Source organism: Artemia sp. Qi Xiang Cuo, chromosome 17, assembly GCF_049724085.1.
Source record: "Artemia sp. Qi Xiang Cuo chromosome 17, ASM4972408v1, whole genome shotgun sequence".
Lineage (NCBI taxonomy): Eukaryota > Metazoa > Arthropoda > Branchiopoda > Anostraca > Artemiidae > Artemia > Artemia sp. Qi Xiang Cuo.
In genome coordinates this window covers 1,069,618-1,097,417 of record NC_142810.1, presented here as the reverse complement: position 1 = coordinate 1,097,417, position 27,800 = coordinate 1,069,618, and the positions used below count along the sequence as shown (strand labels likewise).

At 34.5% G+C, this 27,800-nt stretch overlaps 1 protein-coding gene across 1 annotated transcript in view; it reads left to right on the top strand.

The window, feature by feature from the left end:
- LOC148941770 (uncharacterized) overlaps nucleotides 1-27,800 on the top strand; it is a 58,440-nt gene that overhangs the window by 16,576 nt on the left and 14,064 nt on the right. The window contains exons 2-5 of the mRNA XM_089103605.1: nucleotides 9,224-9,412; nucleotides 19,454-19,520; nucleotides 20,368-20,420; nucleotides 23,734-24,873. Coding sequence (XP_088959731.1) covers nucleotides 9,255-9,412; nucleotides 19,454-19,520; nucleotides 20,368-20,420; nucleotides 23,734-24,873 — 1,418 coding nt within the window. The 5' untranslated portion in view covers nucleotides 9,224-9,254. The remainder of the gene's footprint in view (nucleotides 1-9,223; nucleotides 9,413-19,453; nucleotides 19,521-20,367; nucleotides 20,421-23,733; nucleotides 24,874-27,800) is intronic.

The window sequence follows — 27,800 nt, the reverse complement described above, 5'->3', positions numbered from 1 at the left end:
AAAAGGGCACTAGCACTTTCAATTTCCAATCGAATGAGTCTTTTTTGAAGTTTCTACGACAAGTCTTTCTATAAAAACCTTATATCCCCCCAGGGCATAACTTGCAACCCTTGCTATGAGGGCTCTGAGTGGTTATCATCCTCAAAGACCTAATCTCTAGAACGTTTAACTACGTTGAAAAAATGGCTATCTCAAAATGTTGATTGGATGTGTTTGTGGAAATGGTGGGCGTGAGAGGGGAGTTAGTTGCCCTCCAATCTCTTTTTACTATTAAAAATGACACTAGCCCTTTCAATGTCCAATCTAATGAGCCCTTTTTGAAGTTTCTACGAAAACCGGCTGTATAAAAACCTTATATGCCCCCAGGGCCTAACTTACAACCCTTGCCCTGATGGGTGTGGGGGAATTTCCTCCTTAAAGACATAGTTTCCTGATCTTTCAACTATGTGAAACAAAATGGCTATCCCTAAATGTGATTGAATGTGTTCGGGGGAATGGTGGGCGTGGAAGGAATGCTAGTTGCCTTCCAATCACTTTCGGCTGTTAAAAAGGGCACAAGCCCTTCCAATTTCAAATCGAATGAACCGAAATTTCTACGACAACTCCTTCGATACGATGTACCCTTGTCTAAAACCAACCAAAAATACATTGTGCCAACATTGTTCTTTACTTAGGCAGCGCTTTTGTGCTGCCTATGATGAAAGATAAGCCGAGGTGTAACGAAGCAAACAAATTGGTAATGATAGCGATGATGATTGAGTTTTGGATTTTGACATGGATAAGGTTATCAATACCTACCATACCCTTGAATATCAAAAATATGGACTGGATAAATTGTTGGAAGAAAAGGAAGTTTTTGACCCACCACCTGAGCAATTAAAACCAACAAAGGTTCGTCGATATGTCTTTCATAATGACAAAATCCAAGGCAAAAGAAGAAGTTTTTGTCCCACCACCCTGAACAATTAAAAGAACAAAGGTGGTCGTCAATGCCTTCCATACCTTGTAAAATCAAAAACCTGGGCTAGATAAATAGTTGGAAGAAAAAGAAGTTTTTGTCCTACCACCTGTAGAATTGAAAGAAGCAAAGGTTCGGCGATATGTCTTTCATAATGACAAAAGACAAGCTGAGGCAAAAGTTAAAGGTCCAATAAAAAAATTAATTATACAAAGGCACCACTTCTGATTGAAGGTCCATTTGGACGTCATGACATCAAGAAAAGGCTCAAATTGTCTGCGTTTAGAAGACATGCGACAGTAAGAATCTATATAATGACAGTGAGATTCTTATATATACATATATATATATATATATATATATATATATATATATATATATATATATATATATATATATATATATATATATATATATTATACAACCATAACTTTTAGGTGAAGTGTAAAAGATGCTTTAACCTATTGGAGGTGTTAGGGGGCGTTACCCCACTTTTGTTTGTGGTAATTTCAGTTTGTTTGAGCTTGATGGCATTTTCTTGCATTGATATTAATAGCTAATTTTTGTTTAAACTAACTTTGAAAGTTTTTTCACCAGGCTTTATTACTTCATTTAAAATATAGAAGTAAGTTTTTCTTTATAAAACAATTGTTTAAATAAGGCACAATATTGTTCTGTAAATTTAGAATTTTTAAGAACTAGTGCTTTAGGGAAAACACAAAATCCATGCAAAAGCAACAGGATAGGATGTTGATGCAAAAAGAAAAGAAAAAAGCGAAAATGTCCTGCAGAAAATTGAAGATTAATTTCTAATACTCTCAGGAATCTTTCACTGATCATGATACCCGCATTTATTTGTATACAGTTAAAATTTTAAAAAATGCAAGCAAAAAAACCGATTTTAATTTTTCTAGCTTATTGTCTTTAAGCAGCATACAAAAGTAGAGACTGAAGATGATCGTTTGCCTCACCGATTGTATGTCGCAAATTTCGGAGGATAATAGTGTTCCTAACATTACCCAGGTGATGTAAAATCTTACCAATTCTTGCAATATTTCGGAGTTTAATCTATGTTCTTCTATTATTACCCAGATGATCTAAAATTATACCAATTTTCGAAAAATTTCAGAGGTTAATTTATGTTCCTCTATAATTACCCAGAGGATCTAAAATTATACCAATTCCTGCAAAATTTTGGTGGTTAATCTATGTTTCTAACACTACCCAGATGATGTAAAATCTTACCAATTCTTGCAAAATTTCGGAGGTTAATCTATGTTCCTCTATTGTTTCCCAGATTATCTAAAATTCTTGCGAAGTTTCGGAGGTTAATATATATTCCTCTATTATTACCCAGATGATGTAAAATCTTACCAAATCTTGCAAAATTTCAGAGGTTAATCTATGTTCCTCTATTATTACGCAGATGATCTAAAATTATACCAATTTTTGCAAAATTTTGGAGGCTAATTTATGTTCCTTGGTAATTACCCAGAGGATCTAAAATTATACCAATTCCAGCAAAATTTTGGAGATTAATCTATGTTTCTGACATTACCCAGATGATGTAAAATCTTACCAAATCTTGCAAAATTTCAGAGGTTAATCTATGTTCCTCTATGGTTTCCCAGATTATCTAAAATTCTTGCGAAGTTTCGGAGGTTAATCTATGTTCCTCTATTATTACCCAGATGATCTAAAATCTTATCAATTCCTGCTAAATTTCGGAGGTTAATCTATATTCCTCTATTATTACCCAGATGATCTAAAATCTTACCAATTTTTGCTAATTTTTGGAGGTTAATCTATGTTCCTCTATTATTACCCAGATGATCTAAAATTATACCAATTTTTGCAAAATTTCGGAGGCTAATGTATGTTCCTCTATAATTACCCAGAGGATCTAAAATTATACCAATTCCAGCAAAATTTTGGAGATTAATCTATGTTTCTGACATTACCCAGATGATGTAAAATCTTACCAAATCTTGCAAAATTTCAGAGGTTAATCTATGTTCCTCTATTATTACCCAGATGATCTAAAATCTTACCAATTTTTGCTAATTTTTGGAGGTTAATCTATGTTCCTCTATTATTACCCAGATGATCTAAAATTATACCAATTTTTGCAAAATTTCGGAGGCTAATGTATGTTCCTCTATAATTACCCAGAGGATCTAAAATTATACCAATTCCAGCAAAATTTTGGAGATTAATCTATGTTTCTGACATTACCCAGATGATGTAAAATCTTACCAAATCTTGCAAAATTTCAGAGGTTAATCTATGTTCCTCTATTATTACCCATATGATCTAAAATTCTTGCAAAATTTCGGATGTTAATCTATGTTCCTCTATTATTACCCAGATGATCTAAAATTATACCAATTTTTGCAAAATTTCGGAGGCTAATGTATGTTCCTCTATAATTACCCAGAGGATCTAAAATTATACCAATTCCAGCAAAATTTTGGAGATTAATCTATGTTTCTGACATTACCCAGATGATGTAAAATCTTACCAAATCTTGCAAAATTTCAGAGGTTAATCTATGTTCCTCTATTATTACCCATATGATCTAAAATTCTTGCAAAATTTCGGAGGTTAATCTATGTTCCTCTATTATTACCCAGATGATCTAAAATTATACCAATTTTTGCAAAATTTCGGAGGCTAATGTATGTTCCTCTATAATTACCCAGAGGATCTAAAATTATACCAATTCCAGCAAAATTTTGGAGATTAATCTATGTTTCTGACATTACCCAGATGATGTAAAATCTTACCAAATCTTGCAAAATTTCAGAGGTTAATCTATGTTCCTCTATGGTTTCCCAGATTATCTAAAATTCTTGCGAAGTTTCGGAGGTTAATCTATGTTCCTCTATTATTACCCAGATGATCTAAAATCTTATCAATTCCTGCTAAATTTCGGAGGTTAATCTATGTTCCTCTATTATTAACCAGATGATCTAAAATCTTACCAATTTTTGCTAATTTTCGGAGGTTAATCTATGTTCCTCTATTATTACCCAGATGATCTAAAATCTTATCAATTCCTGCTAAATTTCGGAGGTTAATCTATGTTCATCTATTATTACCCAGATGATATAAAATCTTACCAATTTTTGCTAATTTTCGGAGGTTAATCTATGTTCCTCTATTATTACCCAGATGATCTAAAATCTTATCAATTCCTGCTAAATTTCGGAGGTTAATCTATGTTCCTCTATTATTACCCAGATGATCTAAAATCTTACCAATTTTTGCTAATTTTTGGAGGTTAATCTATGTTCCTCTATTATTACCCAGATGATCTAAAATCTTATCAATTCCTGCTAAATTTCGGATGTTAATCTATGTTCCTCTATTATTACCCAGATGATCTAAAATCTTACCAATTTTTGCTAATTTTTGGAGGTTAATCTATGTTCCTCTATTATTACCCAGATGATCTAAAATTATACCAATTTTTGCAAAATTTCGGAGGCTAATGTATGTTCCTCTATAATTACCCAGAGGATCTAAAATTATACCAATTCCAGCAAAATTTTGGAGATTAATCTATGTTTCTGACATTACCCAGATGATGTAAAATCTTACCAAATCTTGCAAAATTTCAGAGGTTAATCTATGTTCCTCTATGGTTTCCCAGATTATCTAAAATTCTTGCGAAGTTTCGGAGGTTAATCTATGTTCCTCTATTATTACCCAGATGATCTAAAATCTTATCAATTCCTGCTAAATTTCGGAGGTTAATCTATGTTCCTCTATTATTACCCAGATGATCTAAAATCTTACCAATTTTTGCTAATTTTTGGAGGTTAATCTACGTTCCTCTATTATTACCCAGATGATCTAAAATTATACCAATTCCAGCAAAATTTTGGAGATTAATCTATGTTTCTGACATTACCCAGATGATGTAAAATCTTACCAAATCTTGCAAAATTTCAGAGGTTAATCTATGTTCCTCTATGGTTTCCCAGATTATCTAAAATTCTTGCGAAGTTTCGGAGGTTAATCTATGTTCCTCTATTATTACCCAGATGATCTAAAATCTTATCAATTCCTGCTAAATTTCGGAGGTTAATCTATGTTCCTCTATTATTACCCAGATGATCTAAAATCTTACCAATTTTTGCTAATTTTTGGAGGTTAATCTACGTTCCTCTATAATTACCCAGAGGATCTAAAATTATACCAATTCCAGCAAAATTTTGGAGATTAATCTATGTTTCTGACATTACCCAGATGATGTAAAATCTTACCAAATCTTGCAAAATTTCAGAGGTTAATCTATGTTCCTCTATGGTTTCCCAGATTATCTAAAATTCTTGCGAAGTTTCGGAGGTTAATCTATGGTCCTCTATTATTACCCAGATGATCTAAAATCTTATCAATTCCTGCTAAATTTCGGAGGTTAATCTATGTTCCTCTATTATTAACCAGATGATCTAAAATCTTACCAATTTTTGCTAATTTTTGGAGGTTAATCTATGTTCCTCTATTATTACCCAGATGATCTAAAATCTTATCAATTCCTGCTAAATTTCGGAGGTTAATCTATGTTCCTCTATTATTACCCAGATGATCTAAAATCTTACCAATTTTTGCTAATTTTCGGAGGTTAATCTATGTTCCTCTATTATTACCCAGATGATCTAAAATCTTACCAATTTTTGCTAATTTTTGGAGGTTAATCTATGTTCCTCTATTATTACCCAGATGATCTAAAATCTTATCAATTCCTGCTAAATTTAGGATGTTAATCTATGTTCCTCTATTATTACCCAGATGATCTAAAATCTTATCAATTCCTGCTAAATTTCGGATGTTAATCTATGTTCCTCTATTATTACCCAGATGATCTAAAATCTTACCAATTTTTGCTAATTTTTGGAGGTTAATCTATGTTCCTCTATTATTACCCAGATGATCTAAAATCTTATCAATTCCTGCTAAATTTCGTATGTTAATCTATGTTCCTCTATTATTACCCAGATGATCTAAAATCTTACCAATTTTTGCTAATTTTTGGAGGTTAATCTATGTTCCTCTATTATTACCCAGATGATCTAAAATCTTATCAATTCCTGCTAAATTTCGGATGTTAATCTATGTTCCTCTATTATTACCCAGATGATCTAAAATCTTACCAATTTTTGCTAATTTTTGGAGGTTAATCTATGTTCCTCTATTATTACCAAGATGATCTAAAATCTTATCAATTCCTGCTAAATTTCGGAGGTTAATCTATGTTCCTCTATTATTACCCAGATGATCTAAAATCTTACCAATTTTTGCTAATTTTTGGAGGTTAATCTATGTTCCTCTATTATTACCCAGATGATCTAAAATCTTATCAATTCATGCTAAATTTCGGATGTTAATCTATGTTCCTCTATTATTACCCAGATGATCTAAAATCTTACCAATTTTTGCTAATTTTTGGAGGTTAATCTATGTTCCTCTATTATTACCCAGATGATCTAAAATCTTATCAATTCCTGCTAAATTTCGGATGTTAATCTATGTTCCTCTATTATTACCCAGATGATCTAAAATCTTATCAATTCCTGCTAAATTTCGGATGTTAATCTATGTTCCTCTATTATTACCCAGATGATCTAAAATCTTACCAATTTTTGCTAATTTTTGGAGGTTAATCTATGTTCCTCTATTATTACCCAGATGATCTAAAATCTTATCAATTCCTGCTAAATTTCGGATGTTAATCTATGTTCCTCTATTATTACCCAGATGATCTAAAATCTTACCAATTTTTGCTAATTTTTGGAGGTTAATCTATGGTCCTCTATTATTACCCAGATGATCTAAAATCTTATCAATTCCTGCTAAATTTCGGATGTTAATCTATGTTCCTCTATTATTACCCAGATGATCTAAAATCTTACCAATTTTTGCTAATTTTTGGAGGTTAATCTATGTTCCTCTATTATTACCCAGATGATCTAAAATCTTATCAATTCCTGCTAAATTTCGGATGTTAATATATGTTCCTCTATTATTACACAGATGATCTAAAATCTTACCAATTTTTGCTAATTTTTGGAGGTTAATCTATGTTCCTCTATTATTACCCAGATGATCTAAAATCTTATCAATTCCTGCTAAATTTCGGATGTTAATCTATGTTCCTCTATTATTACCCAGATGATCTAAAATCTTACCAATTTTTGCTAATTTTTGGAGGTTAATCTATGTTCCTCTATTATTACCCAGATGATCTAAAATTATACCAATTTTTGCAAAATTTCGGAGGCTAATGTATGTTCCTCTATAATTACCCAGAGGATCTAAAATTATACCAATTCCAGCAAAATTTTGGAGATTAATCTATGTTTCTGACATTACCCAGATGATGTAAAATCTTACCAATTTTTGCTAATTTTCGGAGGTTAATCTATGTTCCTCTATTATTACCCAGATGATCTAAAATCTTACCAATTTTTGCTAAATTTCGGAGGTTAATCTATGTTCCTCTATTATTACCCAGATGATCTAAAATCTTACCAATTTTTGCTAATTTTTGGAGGTTAATCTATGTTCCTCTATTATTACCCAGATGATCTAAAATCTTAACAATTTTTGCTAATTTTTGGAGGTTAATCTATGTTCCTCTTTTATTACCCATATGATCTAAAATCTTACCAAATCTTGTAAAATCAGATAATTTAAAAGCAGCCGAAAATGCTTTTTTTTCGACAGTGCTGAAAAACATCCTATAGCGCTTTTTTTCTACTCTACAAAAATCATATATTGTTTTGTTTTCAGTAAAGCATTAATTTTTCTAAGTTCTACAATTGTAAGGAAGAATTTTGAGTCAATTGCATAGTCGGGAAAGCAATGGCTTTGTTTGCTCTATATTTCAGCCTTAATCTTTCCTTCAATCTGAAAAACTATGTAAAAAAAAATATGATGATTAAGAAAAGGTCTCAATTACATAATGTGTTTCCGATTTCAATTAAAATAATTCTGTAGGACTCAATTCGTGATGCGCAACGAGAGATAAAAAGAAGTAGGGGTCCGAAGATGTACTTTTGGGTCGGGGTACAAATGGAGGATTTTCTTCAAAGACAAGGGGATATAAACTAAAAAATATTAAAGCAAAAAAATTTATTAGAGAACTAGAAACTTATTAGGTAGATTTAAAAAAATCTTTAGTCTTTTCTAGTAAGGAGGTGAATGATTCTCTGCCCCGATTTTGTGTCAGTTTGTGTAAATCTTCCATAGAAACATTAACGTCATTAGGTTTTTTTCTTTTACTTTTTCAATGGTTTCAATCGGTAAACAAGAAGTAAGAAGTAGAATATGCGAAAAGGACATGAACCTATTTATAAACTCTAGTTGTTTTTTTTTTTTGCGAGGTGGCCTCTGTAACAGATCGTTGTGTAAGTACTCAAGTTTTTTTTGCACGAACCGAAATTCTAGGTTTTGACCTGATGAATCTCTGGGTGGAAGCCCTTGTTGCTAGTGCTTTTTAAATTTCGTGCAATTATATTATGATGTCTAATAGAGCCCGTTCCGTTCCTGACAAATCTGTTTCATAAAGAAAGAAAAACGAGCAAAAATGGGGTTTTTATAGGCCAAATGAAGATACTGAAAAAAACAAAGCGAATATTTCGAGAGGACAAACGCCTCTCTTCTTCAGCGCGAAACGAAACGATGTATTAATAAAAGCCAAAAATTAAAAGAATTAAAACCAACTACCTAACAACCATAAAAGCGAGTTATTTGCCAATATCCGCGATTTGCACAAAATAAGTTGTTCGCTAGTATCCGTCGATGGCCTTTCATATTTTTTTGGATTTTGTGCAAATCGCGGATATTGGCGAATAACTCGCGCTTATGGTTTTTAGGTAGTTGGTTTTAATTCTTTTAATTTTTGGCTTTTATTGATACATCGTTTCGTTTCGCGCTGAAGAAGAGAGGCGTTTGTCCTCTCGAAATATTCGCTTTGTTTTTTCAGTATCTTCATTTGGCCTATAAAAACCCCATTTGTGCTCGTTTTTCTTTCTTTATGTGATGTCAGGCCAATGTGGTTTAAGAAATTATCTACAAATCTGTTTGCTTTTCGATGAAAACTTGATTGAATGCAAGTATCAAGCGTAAGGACAGGGTAATTCCCTCACACCCATGGAAAAATATTCAGAAGCCTTTTCCAAATTTTGGCTGTCTGTTTCAAAGTAACCAGCCTCGAGCTATTGGTAGCAAATGATTTTAGAATTATTTTTCTTTTAGTTGATTGAGGGACAAATACATTGTCACGAATATGGATTTTAATTACGAAGTAAAGGTGGCTGCCTTGAAGTCATATCTTCCTCTTCTTCAAGAGATGATTAGCAGACTTGAGAAACAGAATGTGGCTTCAAAGGAAATGCAGTTGCAGAGAATGCGTTCATTATGTAGCGTGATAAACGGAGAAAGCATGTAAGGATTTTCTTATTCCAAATCTATTTCTTCAAATGAGGTAAAATTTTGACCAAATAAAATTGAGTTCGAATGTGCCTGCACACAGGGATAGATAAGGAGAGAGGCTCAGAGGTTCATTTCGTTTATAATCGAGGAAAATAGGTGACAACAAAAGGCTGCTTTCGACACTTCAGCCGATCCTATTGGGAAACGACTGTTGACTCTTTTAAAGACGGTTTTACCTGCGTTTGAGGGCTTGTTTTATGGCTTCTCATTAGCCCAGCTTCTCTGAATATATTCGAGAGAAGTTTACGGTGTGTCACATATGCTGGGTCTGGCATTTTTTGGGGGAGGGGCCGACCTTACTCTTTACCTTTGGTGATTTTGGTACGTTTTAAGTTCAAATCTGGCTTCTTACTTCAATTGAAAAAAACTTTTTTTTCTCATCTGTTGTGGCTTCAATGACTGATCCAGTTGGACTTCAGTTTATTCTTTTAATGTCCTATCTTTCAGTCAAGGGGGCTAGACGCGGGACTTTACTCTTTGGATAGTGTATTCAGGAGATCCTAATGTGATCATAAACAGTTATGTACGCCAATTCAGGAGGAGGGGGTGCAAATTCCAAAAAAACAAAAAATACTATATATTAAGAATTCCAATATTTTGATAATAATAACATCACTGCAAGTATATTATCACCCACTCTAGATTGGGTTGTTCTTTTAGTAAATTCCCATTCAGCGGTCAAGGCAGCTATTATCTTTGTATTTAAAACCACTTTCGTCCTCCTTAAGCAGATATAAAGGTGAAGCTTTTTGGCGTACAGTCAGAGCATACACAAACTTCAAGATCTTCTTTTTGGATAGTTAGCCAACCGTCTAAACCTCTTGGAGTCAGTAAAAACGTCTGTTTAATCTATTTTAAAATTGTATCTTCGTTGTCCGTATCTACATGGGCCTGCTGATCCCCCCCCCTCTTTTGAGAAGAACATAGCAATCTATGTTTGGGTATTACCTCAGAAGTGTGGAAACGTCAGATACGACCTTAGGGCATGGCAGCGACGATGCTTTAACTTGGTATGGGAAAATGTGAGTCAACTTTGCAGGATAGACAAAATCAACTTTGCAACCATATTTATTTTCCCTAATAGGCAAGCCTTGGTGTTTTTTTGGGGGAGGAGGGCTCAGCGGTTTGAAAAAGAATGTATTTTGCCAGGGGAAGTATTTTGTCCGGTCATGGCTAACTTCTATCCTCTGTCTAAGAGCGAGGGGAGGGAGGTGCCTGATCTGTGCAACCCCAAGGGTATTTTTTCTAATATTCAGAAGGCGGAATAATTTCTAAATAGGAATTATTTACAATTATTAAATAAGAATAATTTAAAGATGTCTAAATTTAAACGTCAGCTTGCAGTAGCTTATGCTAGCCCCACCTCGGCCAGCCATATTTTGGAAAAATCGTTGCCCCCCCCCCCCGTATCAAAGAACATACATGAGAGTAGTCACAAAAGTAAGTTATTTTGCTCCAAAGTATCCTCTAGGAAATTTCTGTGAAAGTATGTATTTCTGTGAAATTTGAAACTGAAAGACTGGATATAATGGCAATTTTTTAAATATCACATACCTGGTCTATTCAAGTTGAAACTTGATCATTTTTCCACTCTTAGCACCGTACCTACTTGACTTAGCTTAGTTTTTTCTTGGCTCTCAGTACGACCTCCCAAGATCACTATACATTCTAGAAAAATAATAGGTTAGAGTTAAATAGCACATAGTGCTTTTGACGCTTTTGCTTTATTATTTTTTGTTGTTACTCTGCTTCAGATCTTTTTTAGCTTGTTGGACATCACTTACTCCTATGTTGTCCCTACTGTATCGATTGATGATGTCTGTGAAATTACATGTTTTGTGCTGTTTAATTTTCTATTTTCCTTTAATTTTTAATTTTCTTTTTGTTTTCTTTCTATCTCGGCTGGTATCTAAAATTCAGATGTTTTGTGGGATTTTGTTGAACTGTAAGCTGTTCAGACTCGCACGGATGCTCAGAATGATCAAAATTCGTCTTTTACGGTGATTTTTTTGACTAGGTGACAGCACTCTTTTTGTTGTGTAAAAACAGGTTAAGACTTAAGTTAAAAGAGTTTATATTAAGTAAGAGTAAAGTAAGAGTTAAACAGTGTTGAGTATGAAAAATGTTGTGATAAACCTTCTTAATCAATGAATAATAACTTAAAAAAAATTCAATGGAAAACTTGGATAAATGGAATGGAAGGGCTAGATAATTGCTGTGTATGGGTATATACCCTCCCTGAAATATCGCGATATTTTTGGAGGATTAATTAAAAAAAACTTTCCGAAAAATAAGTTTTTCAAATAAAAGTAAAGGCCATTTTAAACTTAAGCTCAGTTGATACGAATACCTGTTAAAATTCAAACTCAAAACGACCAGAAATTACTATTAAAGAATAAATGAAACCCAAAACGAACAGAAATTAAATTAACAATCATAGCGAAATACATACAGCAAGTAATAATATAAATGAATAGACAGCACTTAAAGCGAGTAATGCTTATATTTAATATTGAAATCAATCTGAAAACGAAAGCAAATGGTTATTAAAGTATAAATGAAACTTAAAATAATTATATATTAAATAAGCTTTCAATGCAAACAAACATAACACATATATTAATGTAAATGAATAAATAGATCTTAAAACAAGTGAAAATTAAAAACAATATGGAACTCCAGTTTGGATCGAATAAAAATAACTACAAACAAGAGTTTGGGTATCACCTCACTGCAAAAGCCTAAAACCTACTCCGTCATTGGCGCTTTACTGAAAACAATTCTTTGAAATTTTTTCACTTTTGTAACTTTGAGAAATCAAAAATTAATTAAGATTCTAGGGAATAAATATCAGCATATGTATATTAAATTGACAATGCACTTTTTTTTTCAGTAAACTCATTTGAATTTTTTTTTCAGTAAAGTACAAATTATATTCTAGCTTTTACAAAGCATAGGGGTTTTGAATTCTACTCATATTAATTTATGCTCGTTTTGAGTTTGACTCTAATATTTATTTTAATTTTTGTTCGTTTTGGGTTTCATTTATTTATTGATACTGATTTGGGGTAGTTGTATGCTTGGTAGATTATATGATAGTCCGGACGCCAGGTGTTGAAAGTGTGAATCATATGGGGCTGCTATGAGAATTTGCCTACCCTCCCCCCCTAAATTGACCATGCGGATTCAAAAATACCAATAGCACTTGCTTGCGAGTGTTGGAACACTCCGAAACTTGACATTTTATTATATTTTGATGTTTCATGCAAGAAAATGCAAGTTCCACAAAGTTTGAGGTGCAGTTTTCTGCTGAAATAGAAATGCCTAGAAGCCATAGAATGTTTTCATAATAAACCAACATGATAAGTTTGAAAAAATGGCAGAGTTAAAAAAAATGGCAAAACATTTCGTCTTGAACAGTCTTGGAAAGTATAAACCAAATTAAATTGAATATTAGATATATAATGATAATTAATTGTTGAAAGATCCATCAATTCAAGATTTTTTTTTCACTGTAATTTTTATTTTCATTTTCAATGCTGTAAGGACTGGAAAGTAATAAATTTGTAATATACGAGTAATTCGTTTTCAGTGAAGCACCAATGACGCAGAAGGCTTTAGGTTTTTACAGTTAAAAAAGGGGGCAGTATCCAAATTTTGTTTTAGTGAAACTATATTTGTCTTGACCAATCTTGAAAGGAACTAACAAATTAAACTCAATATTTGATGTATAATTATATTAAATGCTGAAAGCTCATCAATTCAAAATTTTACTGTAATTTTAATGTTTATTTTCAATATTAAGTACAAAAGAAAACATTTGTCATATAATTCGTTTTCAGTAAAGCGCCAATGACGCAGTAGGTTCTAGGCTTCTGCAGTGAAGCGATACCCAAACTTTTGTTTGTAGTTATTTTTATTCGATTCAAACTTGATTTGCTTATTCTTTTTAAGTTTCACTCGTTTTAAGATTTATTTATTCATTTACATTAATATATATTGTATGTTTGTTCGCATTGATTGTTTATTTAATTTCTGTTCGTTTTAAGTTTCATTTATACTTTAATAGCAAAACATTTCTTTTCGTTTGAAGCTTGATTTTCATATTCAATCTAAGTAGTACTCGCTTTAAGATGTATTTATTCATTTAGATTATTACTTGTTGTATGTTTTTGCTATGATTGTTTATTTAATTTCTGTTCATTTTGGGTTTCATTTATTCTTTAATAGTAATTTCTGGTCGTTTTGAGTTTGAATTTTAACAGGTATTCGTATCAACTGAGCTTAAGTTTAAAATGGCCTTTACTTTTCTTTGAAAAACTTATTTTTCGGAAAGTTTTTTTTAAATTAATTTTGTTCGTTTTTGATTGCAAAAAGCTTTAAGTTTTTATGGCATGGGGGGGGCGTGCTTACTGTCCGATTATTCTTGACTTTAAAAGACGGATCTAGAACTTTCAATTGAAATCGAATGAGGTTTTTTTCAAAGTCTATACGATTACCTCTTTGATAAAAACCTGATATATGAACAATAGACAGCTTGCATAACTTATGGACAGCGATTGACAACAGTGAATGGATTGAAAAAATAGCTCCAATAAGGGGGTTTAGACCATTTCACTTGCTGACACAAAGGGATCACGACTGTTTGGAATTTACCTTAATAGGATTTTGTGTGCTAAAGCAATTTTGCATTTGTCATAGAGTATGTATTTTATCCTTATATTTGGATAATTATAATAGATTTCCTATGTGTTCTTCCCATATAAAACCCCTTCCCATAAGTTATAAACCCTCTTTAATAAGTTATTCTCCAGGGCATAACTTAAAACGCCTACCCCTGGGCCCTGATGGGCTGTGTCGACACTGGAGTTTTTGTTATCAGAACTTTGAACTATTTTAACAAAATATCTATCTCAAAATTTTTATCTCATGCATTTATGGCTTGGAGGAGGAGGGGGGTGGCTAGTTACCCTCCAATCTCTTTTGACTCTTAAAAAGTGAACAAGAACTTTCAATTTTCAGTCAAATGAGCCTTCTCTAAAGTTTATACGAGCATCCCTTCCATAAAAACCTTATATGCCCCCAGAGCATAACTTAAAACCCTTGCTCTGAGGGTTGTGGGGGAGTGTCCTCGTCAAAAATAAATTTTCTATCTGGAAATCAACTACGCTGAACAAATTGGCTATCTGAAAATTTTGATTGGATGTGTTTGGGGAAATGTTGGGCATTGGGGGAGGGGGGCTAGTTACACTCCAATCACTTTCGACTATTAAAAAGGGCACTAGTCCTTTAATTTCCAATCAAATGAGTCTGTGTTGAAGTTTCTAAGAAAACGCCTTCTATAAAAACCTTATATGCCCCCAGGTCATAACTTGAAACCCTTGTCTTGAGGGTTCTGGGGGAGTGTCCTCCTCAAAAATATATTTTATATCTAGAAATAAACTAAGCTGAACAAATGGGCTATCTGAAAATTTTGATTGGATGTGTTTGGGGAAATGATGGGCATTGGGGGAGGGGGGCTAGTTACACTCCAATCACTTTCGACTATTAAAAAGGGCACTAGCCCTTTTATTTCCAATCGAATGAGCCTGTTTTTAAGTTTCTACAACAACGCCTTCTATAAAAACCTTATATGCCCCCAGGGCATAACTTAAAACCCTTGCTCTGAGGGTTGTGGGGGAGTGTCCTCGTCAAAAATATATTTTCTATCTGGAAATCAACTAAGCTGAACAAATTGGCTATCTGAAAATTTTGATTGGATGTGTTTGGGGAAATGATGGGCGTGGGGGGGGCGGAGGGGGCTAGTTACACTCCAATCACTTTCGACTATTAAAAAGGGCACTAGCTCTTTAATTTCCAATCGAATGAGACTGTTTTGAAGTTTCTAAGACAACGCCTTCTATAAAAAGCCTTATATGCCCCCAGGGCATAAGTTAAAACCCTTGCCCTAAGGGTTGTGGGGGACTATCCTCGTCCAAACATATTTTCTGTTTGGTAATCCACTATGCTCAACAAAATGGATAACTCAAAAGTTTGTTTGGATGTGTTGGGGGGAATGATGGGAGTGGGGGGGGGGGGGAGTTTCCCACCACACATTTTCAACGATTACAGATGGCCCGAGCCCTTTAATTTCCAATCTAATGAGCCTGTTTTGAAGTTTCTACGACAACGCCTTATGTAGAATCCATATATGCCCCCCGGGCATAACTTAAAAAACATGCCCTGGGGGTTGTGGGGGATAGTTTCTCTCTGGAAATCAACTACGCTGAACAAAATGAATGTATGAAAATTTTTATTGGATGTGTTTGGGGAAAGTATGGGCGTGGGGGGGGAGCTAGTTACACTCCAATCACTTTCGACTATTAAAAAGGGCACTAGCTCTTTAATTTCCAATCGAATGAGCATGTTTTGAAGTTTCTAAGACAACGCCTTCTATAAAAACCTTATATGCCCCCAGGGCATAATTTAAAACCCTTGCCCTGAGGGTTGTGGGGGAGTGTCTCCTCAAAAATATATTTTCTGTCTGGAAATCAACTACGCTGAACAAAATGGCTATCTCAAAATTTTGATTGGATGTGCTTGGGGGAATAATGGGCGTGGGGGGGGCAGTTGTCCTCCAATCACTTTTGATTATTAAAAAGGGCACTAGCTTTTTGAATTTCCAATCGAATGAGCCTTTTTTGAAGTTTCTACGACAACGCCTTCTATAAAAACTTTATATGCCCCCAGGGTATAACTTAAAACTCTTGCCCTGAGGGCTCTGGGGGAGTTTCCTCCTCTAAAACATATTTTTCATCTGGAAATCAACTACGCTGAACAAAATGGATATGTAAAAATTTTGTTTTGATGTGTTTGGGGAAATGATGGGCGTAGGGGGGGGGGGGGCTAATGGCTTAATAAACAATTTCGAATAATAAAAAGGGCATTAGCTCTTTTAATTTCCAATTAAATGAGCTTCATTTGAAGTTTCTACGAAAACGTCTTCTATAAAAACCTTATAAGACCCCAGGGCCAGAATTAAAACCCTCGCCCTGAGGGCTGTAGGGGAGTGTCCTAATCACAAACATATTTTCTATCTGGAAATAAACTACGCTGAACAAAATGGCTATCTCACAATTTTTACTTGAGCTGTTTGTAGGAATAATGGGTGTTGGGGGGGGGCTAGTTGCCCTCCAATCACTTTCGACTATTAAAAAAGGCACTAGCTTTTTGAATTTCCAATCGAATGAGCCTTTTTTGAAGTTTCTACAACAACGCCTTCTATTAAAAACCTTATTTGCCTCCAAGGCATAACTTGAAACCGTCCCCCGAGGGTTGTGGGGGAGTGTCCTCCTCAAAAATATATTTTCTATCTGGAAATCAACTACGCTGAACAAAATGGCTGTCTTAAAATTTTGATTGTATGCGTTTGGGGGAATAATGGGTGTTGGGGGGGGGGGGGGCAAGTTGCTCTCCAAACACTTTCGACTATCAAAAAAGGCACTAGCTGTTTAAATATCCAATCGAATGAGCCTTTTTTGAAGTTTCTACGACAACGCCTTCTATAAAAACCTTATATGTCCCCAGGGCATAACTTAAAACACTTGCCCTGTGGGTTGTGGGGGACTATCCTCCTCAAAATATATTTTTTATCTGGTAATCCACTATTCTGAACAAAATGGCTAACTCAAAATTTTGATTGGATGTGTTTGGGGGAATGATGGGAGAGGGGGGGGGGGAGTTGCCCTTCAATCATTTTCGACTATTAAAAAGGGCACTAGCCCATTTATTTCCAATCGAATGAGCCTTTTTTGAAGTTTCTACGACAATACCTACTATAAAACCACATATGCCCCAGGTTCTATCTTAAAACCCTTGCCCTGATTGTGGTGAGGGAGTGTCCTTCTCAAAAATATATTTACCATCAGGATTTAAGCTACGTAGAACAACATGTGTCTTAAACAAATGGGATTTGACGTATTGTAAGAACTGATAAGCGTAGGGGGGGGGGCTAGTTACACTCTATTAATATCTTTCTATTATAAAGGGCACTAGCCTTTTGAAATTCAAATCAAATGAGCCTTTTTAGAAGTTTCTACAACAACACCTTCTATAAAAAACCTTATATGCCCCCAGGGCATAACTTATAACCCTTGCCCTGAGGGTTGTGGCGGAGTGTCCTCCTCAAAAATATATTTTCTATCCGGAAATCAACTACGCTGAATAAATTTGCTATCTCAAAATTTTGATTGGATGTGTTTGGGGGAATAATGGGTGTTGGGGGGGGGGGGGGGGCTATTTGCCCTCCAATCACTTTCGACTATTAAAAAGGGCACTAGCTTTTTGAATTTCCAATCGAATGATCCTTTTTTTAAGTTTCTACGACAACGCCTTCAATTAAAAACCTTATATGCCCCCAGTGCATAACTTACAACCCTCGCCCCGAGGGTTGTTGGGGAGTTTCCTCCTCAAAAACATATTTTCTATCTGTAAATCAACTATGATGAACAAAATGACTATCTCAAAACTTTGATTGGATGTGGTTGTGGGAATTGTGGGCGTGTGGGGGGGGGGTGGCTAGTTGCCCTCTAATCACTTTCGACTATTAAAAAGGGCACTCGAACTCTCGATTTCAATTTGAATGAGTCCCTCTGGAATTTTCTACGACAACCCCTTCCATATGAAGTGCCTCTGGGAAAAAAAATAAATAATAAAACATTGGAGCCGTATGGCCTTTACTATAGGCAATTAGCCCCTTTTAAAATAAATTGTTGGTGGCGACACTTGTAACGTATTGAAACAAGTGTAACAGTCATATCGTCTAGCCAATTGAGACATAATATGTAGAGGTTATTAATTGGTTAAAAAAGTGAAAGAAGAAGAATATAACTGTTTTCCCACTTTAGCAATTGAGATAAACAAGCACTTAAAGAATTTCTTGACCTTACTTACCAATCCAATTTCCTTGGACAAAACATCTAAACCAAATCGAAATGTCCAAATCCATGCAGTTATCATTGATAAATGTAAGCCGTTGTAAAACTATAAGCAAAAGCACCTTGAATCTAATGAAATATTCTCAAGTAATTACCTAACACTAGGGTTCCTCAGAGGAATACCACCTACCTAAATGGGTTTCCACGCATTAGAAAGAACTGGCGGACTGGCGCACGCCACCAGTGCGTCAATTCACGAAAATCTGGGGGAAGGGGCAAAATTTATTTTTCAATGGAAATACCAAGAAGTGGTGTTGAAAAATATTATGTTTAAGATATGTGTAACAAGTAAAACTTTTTGATAGTTGATGGCCACATTTTCAAAGGCCACATTTCCACAGGGCCACATTTTCCTCAATAAGAGGGAAGAAGATCTGGGAGCTAATCATAATGGAAGTAATCATTATATTGAGAAAAAGCATTACTCCCATGTTATTAACTTCAATTTCCCCCTAGTGCATGGAGAAAAGTTTGCTGATTTTGTAAATCAGCAAATAGGTCTTAAAATGTAGATATAGATAAATACATAGATATAGATAAATACATAGATCTTAAAACGAGTAAAATTAAATTGAATGCTCAAGTCAAACTTGAAATAAGCTAAAATTACTACAGATGGGAGTTTGGCTACTGCTCTTTTATCCCTTCTTTAGCTGTAAAAGTCTAAGGCTTTTCGGTTCATTTGCATTTTATTGAAAACTATATATATCCTAAACACCATACTTTTGTTTTTTAAAACATTGACGAAAAATAAATACAAAAATGTATTTTTCTGAATCTAGGGAGGACATCCCTCCCCGCCTACCCCCTAATTGATGCCACACCGAAAACCAAGTCAAAGCAAAGTGCCATGCGCAATAAACAATACATATATACATTTCCAACTTGGCCCAGAGACATCCACCATTCAGGAGTGTAAAAAAAATTGTGTATGTTTGTGTGATTTTCGTAGTCCCATTTTTATTTGTCGTAATAATCACTGTTCGGTTCACAAATTAAATCATACACTTTATTTCAGATTGAAAGCAGAATCGTTGAACAAATGTGAAACTGTCCTTAAGAAAATGACTGTGAAAGTTCGACTTGTAAGTCTAGTTTTATTTCTCTTGTTTCTCGGGTATTAATCGTTGTTGTCAAATTTTTAGCCTCCCTTTTAGGGTGTCATTCTTGCAGTCCAAAAGTATCAGAGCCAGAGGCGTCCCGAAGGGGGGCGCTACCCCCCCCCCCCCCAATTTTTCTGCATTCGGTAAAATTTTCGCCGAAGGCAGAAATTTAGCAAAATTCTTGATTTCTGCAGAAAATTCGGCATAAATCAGGTAGCGATTCGCTAAAATTTACGAAGATTGCCTCCCCCCCCTATAAAATGAGCCTCGGGACGCCCCTGATCAGAGCGTACCCTTATTTTTGACAATTTTTATGAGCATATGTAACTTGGTGTGTTTCGAGTACATTGTTATTTTACTCAAGCTTTTTTTTACAAAGATTTTTTAACTTTTTATTTTTATTATTATTTTAATTAATTTTTGTATTATTGTTTTACTCAAATTTCTTGGCTCCGTTCTTTAGGGTTCAAATTTGTAACTTTCGTCTACTATGGACTGTGGTTTGTTCTTTACTAGGTGGCAGCTAATGCTGCAACCATGATTTTAGCAACCCAATGTAGAAGTGCTTGTCTCTACTTTGTGGGGATTTTTATGACAGTTACAAATTCGGCGTATTTCGTGCTTTCGTAAGATTTTTTTGGTTTTTATTTTAGGACGTGATTTTAGAATTCCAGAAGTAAAAGTACATACCTCTACTTTGTGAAAATCTTTAAGACAATTTGTCCTCTTAATCAGGGATTTTACGTATTGGTTTGTGTGCATATATGCTTATCAATGAAAAGATTAGACGAGATGTGTTGCCACAATTATAATGAATATTTATTTTTAGGATCCAACATACAAAAAGTTCCTCCCTGAAAACGATTATCTCGCACCTGAAGAGTAAGTAATTATTATCTTATCTTGTCTAATTATTGTTTTTATCTTGTGTTTATTTTTTTTCTGTTTCATCCTTTTGGTTAGTTATGTTCTCCTTTTCATTTGTTGTTTTAGCGTTATCAGGAGAGGCAGAGACGGATCCAGGGGGAAGTTTTTCCCTCCTCCAGAAAGTTGAAAGTTGCACTTATTATAGGGATGAAGGGATGAGAAATATGATTGGGGTATCCCAAGTTTCGTTTGTGCCCCCTTCCCTCTAAAAAAAATGTTAATTCTGTATCTACTCCTGAGAAAAGTGTTTGGCACATTAAAACTGCTGGTATTTTTGGCTTTTTTGGCACATTAAAACTGCTGGTATTTTGGCACATTAAAACTGCTGGAATTAAAACTGCTGGTATTTTTGGCTATTTTTGGAGTATTTTTTGGCTATTTTGGCTATTTCGAGTCCGAGAAAATTACACGCCTCCTGAAAATCAATGAACCGAAATGATGAAATCAACGCAGGTTTTTAAGGCAAGGACACTAAAACGATCCAATCCAGTTTGTGGCTGGAGTGAAAACTTTACCATAAAAATTGACAAACCTTGCCCGAAGACAATTTTATTATCAAATCGAAAGGGCTCACTTAAGAAAAGTCATGAAATGGATTTTTGTTAGTAAATCTGCTAAAATTCCCTCTGTTAGAATAATGTACCTTATTTTGCTCTTCCGCTGCTGCATACTATTTAAATTTGTAAAATTTCTAGTTTCAATTGGCCTCATTGATATTAAAAAGGTGCTGCCATCTAGCAATTCTACGCAGAAACATGTGATAAAATGCCTACACGGTTAAAATTAATTTAGTTTTAAATATTATTGGATGCTGAATAATCTGTTGTAAATTTGACCCTAAAGTTTGCCTTCGCTAATCCATATTGATTTACATTATTTAATTCTGCAATGAATTTCACTAATTTTTGGCTAATATTTTTCTGTGGGAAAATTAGATGAAAGATTGAGTTTTTTTTTTCTTGCCTCAAAATTAAGAAAGTGCCGAAATTTCTGTTTGAATAATCTGTTAGCTGAGTAACTTGTGGAATTTGACGCTTACTATATTAGTGTTCGTCTTCGTCATATTTGTGATATGTGTAACCTATCAACGTTTCGATAGAGAAAGTGTTTTATCATATAAACACTTGATTAGAAGGTAGTTTGTTATGTCTAATTAGTTACTTAATTAAATACAAAATAGAAAGCCAAGTAGTTATTCGATTTGTGGCTAATTAAAAAGTTGAGGTGTTTTAATTGTCTCCATTTGCCAGTAAGGGCTGTAATATTAGTATTCTAAACTCTTTTTTTTTTAATCTGTCTGCGAAAACGTAGCAAGGACAAAGTAATAGATAAAATAAAAAAAAAGATAAAAACAATTTGTTACGTTAATAAAACAGCGACAACAACAAGTATGCGTACCCTCATACAAAAAAAAATATCGACAACTCAAATATAATTCTAAAATCAGGAGTGTAAGTTTCGTAATGCTTGAATTTTTCTGGCGCCCTCTTTCCCAGTTTTTTTTCTTTTTTTTACTCTCTTTTAGAATAAACTAGTCAATTTGGTCAATTATCGACACCTTTGTCACATTGCCCCCCCCCCTCTCAAGATTTTGCTCATGGGCGCCCTTGTTGCATTAGGCCTCCCCCAAGATTTTGCTGTAGATCTGCCCCCGGTCAAATTACAAATTTGTCTCAAGTTATTGGTACAAGTTTCACATACTCTTTGATTAATTCTTTAAAAGTATAGTAGCAATGGGATGCGGAAAAAAGAATGAATAGTACAAAAATTACCATTTAAAAGAATAATGGGTATATCTCTAAGTTTAGTGGTCTATTTTCATTTTGGCTTAATACATACTGAACAGTTCCAAATTTGTTTTAGTCATTTTTTTTTTCGTGACCGGTTCGCATAAAGGAAGTGAAAACGAGGCAGGTGAAAGTAACCCCTCCGCTCCATCGTCCAACCTAACATCTGAACACACTCCTTCCTCTGACAAAGTGTCAACTTTTAAAGTACTGGATTATTAGGTCATGAACCTCGATAAGTTAATATAAAAGGAACAGAAAAAAAAATAGCTTTAATTAAAGTACCTCACCCCCTAATGACCACAGTTCTGATGCACTTTTGCCTCTGACTGTGTTCGAAATTTCAAACCACAGGATGGTTGAGTTTTGAACCATTTGGTAAATTTTGTTCTTCTATTTCTAACGACTTTGTGCAAAGGATGCACATGTGGCCAATCCAAAGACTGCTTTTAAATTGATTAAAGAAGCATATTTTCTTATTCGCTTGACATTACACTTTAATCAATCACAAAGGATACTCCAAATTACTTTCATTTAGTCTTCAGATTATATTATTATAATTTTTTTAATTTTAAATATGAACCGCTTAAACTTTTGTGATTGGTGCTAATATGATAACAAAACTAGTGTTGTCAGATAGTGGGTAGCTTTACGGGTGGCTAAAACAATCGAAAGACAGTAATTCTCAAGGCGAAAAACGTTACTTTGTAAGATATGGAATGGCCAATGACATTATACTTACATCCCTGTTACTGGGATATATCAAAGGATCTGACTCGGATTATATTCTAACAGTGGATAAGCTCTAATATAAACCTTTTAATGCTTTCAATTAAAATTCCATAATACAAAATTAAAAATTTGGAGGAATTATATTGATAAAATACTATTCTAATTAAGAGGGGCTCAAAATAGCTGATATTCATGCTTTTAGTGGACCAAGAGAAGGTCCTACTTTTTTGTTCATCTTGGACCCTAACTGGATTACTGTCAAACATTTATTCCCACATGAACTTCCCCACCTCCTTTAACTCCTCTCTTATTACATATTCTCACTATATTCAAGGACGTTCTTATTTTCCTTCTGGCTAACTGGATAGCCAGAAGCCAACTGGATAGCTAACTGGCTAACGGCTAACTGGATAGCCGTACAGCAAAATTTTTGGCAGTCCTGTCATTTCTCATCCAGAAAATATGACTGAACCGTCTTAAGCTTTTTTTTTTTATTATGGCCCTAGACAGTGGGACAGGCCTAATTTTTGTTTAACCTATTGTTGGAGATTCAGTCGCTCAACCGTATCCCTAGATGATTCCTCCAGAAACGTGTTACACGTCTTTCTCAACTGTTTGATGCACTTGTGATTCTGACCCATACCTCACCAATGTCATAACGATGGCTATAGAATTTAGCTGAGCAAATTTTGTCTTTTTAAGTGTAATTTGTGGCTAGATGTGTATTTTATATTTTTTTTTTTCTTTAGGGGTGAATGCGAAGATGATGATGTTGTACGAGAGAAAAGTCTGGAGATGTACCAAAGAGAAAGGCTCGATGGTTCAAGGGGATGGCGGAAGGTCAACGGGAAGGGTGATGTTGATAATAGGAAGTGCGATGTTGATAATAGGAAGCGCGATGTTGATAATAGGAAGCCTGATGTTGATTATAGGAAGGTCGATGGCTTCCGGCCTCGTTCATCAAACATAGACAAATCTCCAAGGAAATCTTCTGGTTTGTCTTCGGTCTACGGGGAAAGTCGTTCTGGTCGAAGGTTGGAAAACATAGCCTCCAATAGGCTAATCTCAGGTAATAGCCAGAATTCACTATATATAAGTGGTGAACGTAGTAGAGACAAGTTAACCACGAGAGAGTTGGAAAACCGCTCCCAAAGAAAATCGGATAAGAAAAAGAAACTGGCTGAATTTGATATGTTTGCCAGCCATTCAATTAAGAAGAACCAGCTAAAAGATGAGGATAAAGAGAAACATAAAGATAAGACTAAGAGAGAGGACGAATCGCACAAAAAAGTGCGTACTATTGACGAGAAAGGTGAGAGTTACAAAAATATGGTCGGTAGAAATGAGGATCCAAGAAAATCAAGTAGTAGCAAGTTTTACGTACGGCGTGATGAATATAGAAATGAAAAATTTGATAGGAGGGATACATACGAATCTTCAGTTAAAGGTAATCACCAAATCCCAGTTGTAATCTCTTCAAAGAATGGTGAAAACCAAAAAATTCTCATGCAAGGCCCAAAAGTCAATATGTTTACTCCAAAAGACATTGATCTCCGAACTCCTCATCCAGGGCCTTCCTCACTTCCCGAAGCTATTGAAGAAATGTCCCCACCATGTGCACCTCATATTCCAGTACAAACATTTAAGTACTGTGTGAGTGATTCTAATACAGGCACTGACGTTGACGGTGACTCTGATGATCGTTCTTTTAATCTGGGAGCTAAATCACGAAATCAGAATCATAGACAGTATTATGAAGACAGCTTAAAGGATCTTGGAGAGCGTCGAACAGTCACAATGTTGTGGGAGCGACGAGATGGGTATGATGAAGATCCAGAAGAGGAACGCCAAGTGTTCTTTTTAGACCAACCAAAAGCAGAGAACGAAAGGTGTGTTTTGGGTTGTTTATTTTTTATTCTTGTCTACTTTGGATTTCTTGTCTGGTACTGACTGTTTGCTTGCTATCATAAATGAACACAAGCATCTTAGGGACGTTTAAAACTTGCTTAGAATCGCCCCTTTTCTCTTGACGATGAAAATCGTTGACGATGAAGAACAAAACTCTTTTTGTTCTTGGAGAAAAGTCTCGTCATCTGTTCAAAATTCTTGTTTTATTCTTTTTCCTTATTGAAAGGCATGAGGTGTCATTTATTTTTAAAGGCTTACTCTACTTAAAGGCTAAAGGACTGGACATAATCCTTTCCAGTGAAATTCAGTTTAAATACCCAATTGAACTTACCTTAAACTAAAATTGTACAAAGGGAGAGGGACCTTAATTTAGACCATGTGTCCCTAAGAAGATTATAAGAGTGTTAGCCCAAAATATCCTTTCGCATGATTGCTGGCTCTCTAGTAGTAAATCCTCTAATATTGCCCCTTGGATGTTGGGTCTGTATTGTCACGATAATATCAGGTCTAATTCTATGCGCTGAGATAAGCTATAGTAGTTATTTGTTCGTTTATTTCAAAGATTTTAACTGTTCATGTTTTAATTCTCTATGTTTTTACTGATGTTAATGCTTTCCGTTTTTGCAATCATTTAAGGATTTTCAAGAATGTCCCATCTCTTTCCGTTTTTTTCAAATTGTAGTATATCAGCCATATAGGCTATAGGATAAAACATGGTTTAGACTTGAAACTGAGATAGTTTGACTTACAGCCCATTAAAATTCAAAAGTACTTACCATTGTAAAGACCTCAAACATATTTACCTAGAATATGTCAATAATAAAAAAAAAGAAATGGTCTGCTTAAAAAAATGAAAACAGGTGGCTATACTTTCGCCTCAAGAGAGGTGAAAGTATATTGTAGTCTGTTAGTTATAAGTATAGTTATATTGTAGTTATAAGTATATTGTAGTCTGTCTGCATGGTTGACTTCAAACACTTTTTTCTTTCTACTACTATTACTAAAAACTCACTACAGCACTAAGTGACCCAAGGCCAACACAGCTGCACACAACCCCCCTTCATACCAACCTGTTCATAGTTGCACTCTTTACATCTCCCTATGGATCTCTGTCAAACTGTGATAAAGCTTTAGTGAATGATATAAAAAAGAATAAATAAAAATCGAAATTTTGTCAGTGAGGGAAGTTTTTTGCAAGGAATAGGTGGAGGCAGTACTAAATGAATTAAAAATGATAAGGCCTGAAGTGCTCATAATGTGGCAAAAACATTTTTGAAATACGGCATTTGTAACGTTACTGAATGACTGAAAATTATGAATATGATTTCTGAAAAAAGAGGGTAGGACTAAACAAGCCCAAAACGAAATCAACTTGCTATATATTGGGCCTGTTGATGATTTCCAGCAAGTGAAATGAACGGTTATTGGTAAAGTAAGCCCTAAAAAAATGTTATATTTTTATAACATTTATAACTTATAACATTATTTTAAAAAAATCTCTCTTATCTCAAACTCTTTACTAGGTTGCAGCTACTGTTGCAAACAAGGCCGTACCCAGGGAAGGGGGTTAGGGGGGGGGGGGTTGAACCCCTCCCCCTCCTGAAATGTTTGTCTAAATCTTAAAATCGTAACAAAAAAGGATATAAACAAGTTTTTTATGCATTCTTTGAGGTTTTTTTGTGTAACAAAAAAACAAAAATAAATAATGAGAGAAAATCTCTCATTATTTATAACTATTTCATTATTTATAACATTATAACTTTTTTTTTAGTAAGCCCTAAAAAAAAAATTGTTTTCTTGTCAAGGTTAAAAACAGCTCTTGACCTTCAAATACCTTTCTTTGTGTCGAGCGTTTGTTCTGCAGGATATATTATACTCATTTTGTAATCTCTGATACCAATAGAGACCTTGCACAATTTACGATAGCAATAAATATTATGGTCATATGATTTATTGTTGGCTCGTAAGTAGATTTCATCAGTGGATCACCAACTAGCAACCTCAAGAAACTACTGAAAACTCAATGCCAAGGAATGCTAACAAAAACTTAGCATTATGATGGCAGATAGCAAATCAATGGTACTGCCAGTGACTGGAACTTCCAGTGAAATGGTAGCTTACTGGTAACAAGTACACTATTTTATTGTAAATGGATTGGTAACAGCTTTTATTTATGATGGGATCATTGCAAAGTGATTTACCCTGAAGTACCATTGAATTGCCATGAAGTATTCCAAAGCATTAGATTTCTATGCAAAGCTCTACCCATGTGAGCACCACCACCAGATGGTGACTATTTCAGGAAATAAATAATTTCAGGGTATGACTATTTCAGGGTATAAACAATTTCAGGGTATGACTATTTCAGGGTATAAACAATTTCAGGGTATGACTATTTCTAGGTATAAACAATTTCAGGGTATGACTATTTCAGGGTGTGACTGTTTCAGGGTATAAACAATTTCAGGGTATGACTATTTCAGGGTATAATTTAGAAACTGCCAACATTAAAAGTAGTGGCGTACATAGCCCTTTTTATTGCGCTGGGGACATTTTAAAGCTGGAGAGATTTTAAATTCTGAGGTGTGTTTTATGCTGTTTTTCCAATTTATCCAAAAGAGGTAAGAGAATCTTGGGTGTACCTCCTTTTAACGCTGAGACAAGAAACAACGCTGTCCGAAATCTATGTACAGAATATGTTGCGTTTTCTGCAAACAAAGTGAACCATAATGAAGACAAAATATTTTGAAACATTTCTGGTTGTATCAACTCGTGGCGTCTGCATCTAAGCATCATGTTTATCTTACAGCAAGGTGACCTGTCCTACTACTCATCACACATTTTCAAGAATCCGGATTTCATAATGATTATATGATCGATAATTCATATCAAATAGTCTTAACAGGAG